The sequence below is a fragment of the Pongo abelii genome, chromosome 3, assembly GCF_028885655.2.
Source record: "Pongo abelii isolate AG06213 chromosome 3, NHGRI_mPonAbe1-v2.0_pri, whole genome shotgun sequence".
In the NCBI taxonomy this organism is placed as follows: Eukaryota; Metazoa; Chordata; class Mammalia; order Primates; family Hominidae; genus Pongo; species Pongo abelii.
In genome coordinates, this window is record NC_071988.2 from 48,812,467 (window position 1) to 48,814,659 (window position 2,193).

At 36.3% G+C, this 2,193-nt stretch overlaps 1 protein-coding gene across 1 annotated transcript; it reads left to right on the top strand.

Moving 5' to 3' along the window:
* Nucleotides 1-1,280: 1,280 nt before the first annotated feature.
* On the top strand, nucleotides 1,281-1,875 carry LOC100435484 (MICOS complex subunit MIC26-like). The gene has a single exon (XM_054553900.2). It carries the CDS (start codon nucleotides 1,318-1,320, stop codon nucleotides 1,873-1,875), a length of 558 nt encoding a protein of 185 aa, XP_054409875.2. The 5' UTR covers nucleotides 1,281-1,317.
* The last annotated feature ends 318 nt before the right edge of the window (nucleotides 1,876-2,193 follow it).

The window sequence follows — 2,193 nt, forward strand, 5'->3', positions numbered from 1 at the left end:
AAACAACTTGTGTCCAATGACTGATGAGTGGATTAAAAAATGTGATATATGTATGTGTGTGTGTGTGTGTGTGTGTGTGTGATATTATTCAGCCTTAAAAAGATAGAAATGTTAACATTTGCCACCACACAGATGGACAGAGAGGACTTCATGCTAAGATAAATAAGCCAGAGATAAAAACAAAAATATCGCATGATTTCCGTTACACGTGGAATATATATTTTTAAAAAGATCTCAGATACAAAGAGAACAAAACAGTGGTTGCCACCAGCAGGGGTGGTGGGCGGTGAGAGGAAATGGGAAGATGTAGGTCAAAGCACACAAATTAGCAAATATGTAGAATGAGCAAGTTTAGAGATTTAATGTACAAGATGAGGACTGTGGTTAATAAAATTGTATGAGGGACTTTTATTAAGTAGATTTTAGCAGCTCTTGTCACACCAATAAGCAACAGTATGAGATACTGTATAACAATCTATAACATCAAAAACAAAGAATAAAAGGACAAGCCTCCTGACATCTATTCAAATCTTGCTTTCTCCAACTTGGTAACAATAGCTAATATTGCTAATGATTGCCATTATACTGCTATTACCTTTCTCTGTGCCTTCCTTCTCCTCCTCCTCTTTTTCCCTCCTTGCCAACATAATCACTTTCCCTTTATATGCATGAAGAAATCTTTCAAGAATAGGAGTTAATTTGTTAGAAATTCTACCAATCCTACCTCAGCTATTTTACCTTGTGAAAGTTACCATATACAGCCTAAACAATTTGCAGTCAAAATGGACATTGAGTCTTAACACTTGAATAAGATCTCACTTTTATATTGCTGCCAATAAGAACATAGACAAAAATAATATCTTAGATCATATAGTACATAAAGAATGCTTCCTTTCTGCTTATATCTTAAAAGTATGATATTAAGTTAGAATATGTTGACTCTTGTGTTCCTTCATAAGGAATATCATTCTATATACTGACAGAACTGATACAAGTGGTATAAATTATTTGGTCTTTATTATACATGCACTTTACATTTTTCTATGCTTCTCTATCAAGCAGCTATGATATAGCAAGACACATGTTCCCAAAATGAGCTTTACTGAGGTGTACTATAGTCTGGGCATGAGGCAGAAAACACTTCCTCTCATAAGGTAAACCAGCATTGTATTCTCTAATATGTAAAAGTTTGGGATCTTAAGTAAGAATAGGTTTAAAAAAGAAATACCGAAATAAAAGAATTTTTAAAAAAAGAAATATGGAATAAAACTGGAATAAAAGAAAGTAAATCCTGCCAGAGCCACCGTGGACAGCGACATGTTCAAGGTAATTCGGAGGTCCGTGAGGCCAACCAGCCTACACTTGTTCACCTTCAAAGTCTATGCAGCACCAAAAAAGGACTCACCTTCCCAAAATCCCGTGAAGGTTGATGAGCTTTCACTGTACTCAGTTCCCGAGGGTCAATCGAAGTGTGTGGAAGAGTCAAGGAGCCAGCTTGAAGAAGGCATCTCACAGTTCCGACGCTATTGTGAGCCACATAGAAATTTGTGTCAGGAAACTTACTCCCAAACCAAGCCTAAGATGCAAAGTTTGGTTCAGTGGGGGTTAGACAGCTATGAATATCTCCAAAATGCACCTCCTGGATTTTTTCCCAGACTTGGTGTTATTGGTTTTGCTAGCCTTAATGGACTCTTTCTGGCTAGAGGTTCAAAAATAAAGAAGCTAGTGTGTCCACCTGGTTTCATGGGATTAGCTGCCTCCATCTGTTATCCACAACAAGCTATCGTGTTTGCCAAGGTCAGTGGGGAGAGATTACATGACTGGGGTTTACACGGATATATAGTAATGGAAGATTTGTGGAAGGAGAACTTTTAAAAGCCAGGAAATGTGAAAAATTCACCTGGAGCAGAGTAGAAAACTCCCTGCTCTACCCATTTTAATCAGTTAAAGGTAAACACTGGAAACACCATACAATAAATCACTATTTCTACAGAAAAATGGAGGATAAGTCAGTACTGAATGTATTAAAATGGCTTTCTTCTTCAGGAAAAAATATGTATATAATTAAAACCCAAGTTAAAAAAAGAAAGTAAATGTTCTGTCTGAAAATATAGTTGAAGTCATATACTTATATTGTTGAGGAATGGTGTTTCTTTTAAGCTAAAATACAGGTGAAAAGCCTCAACCTTTCCA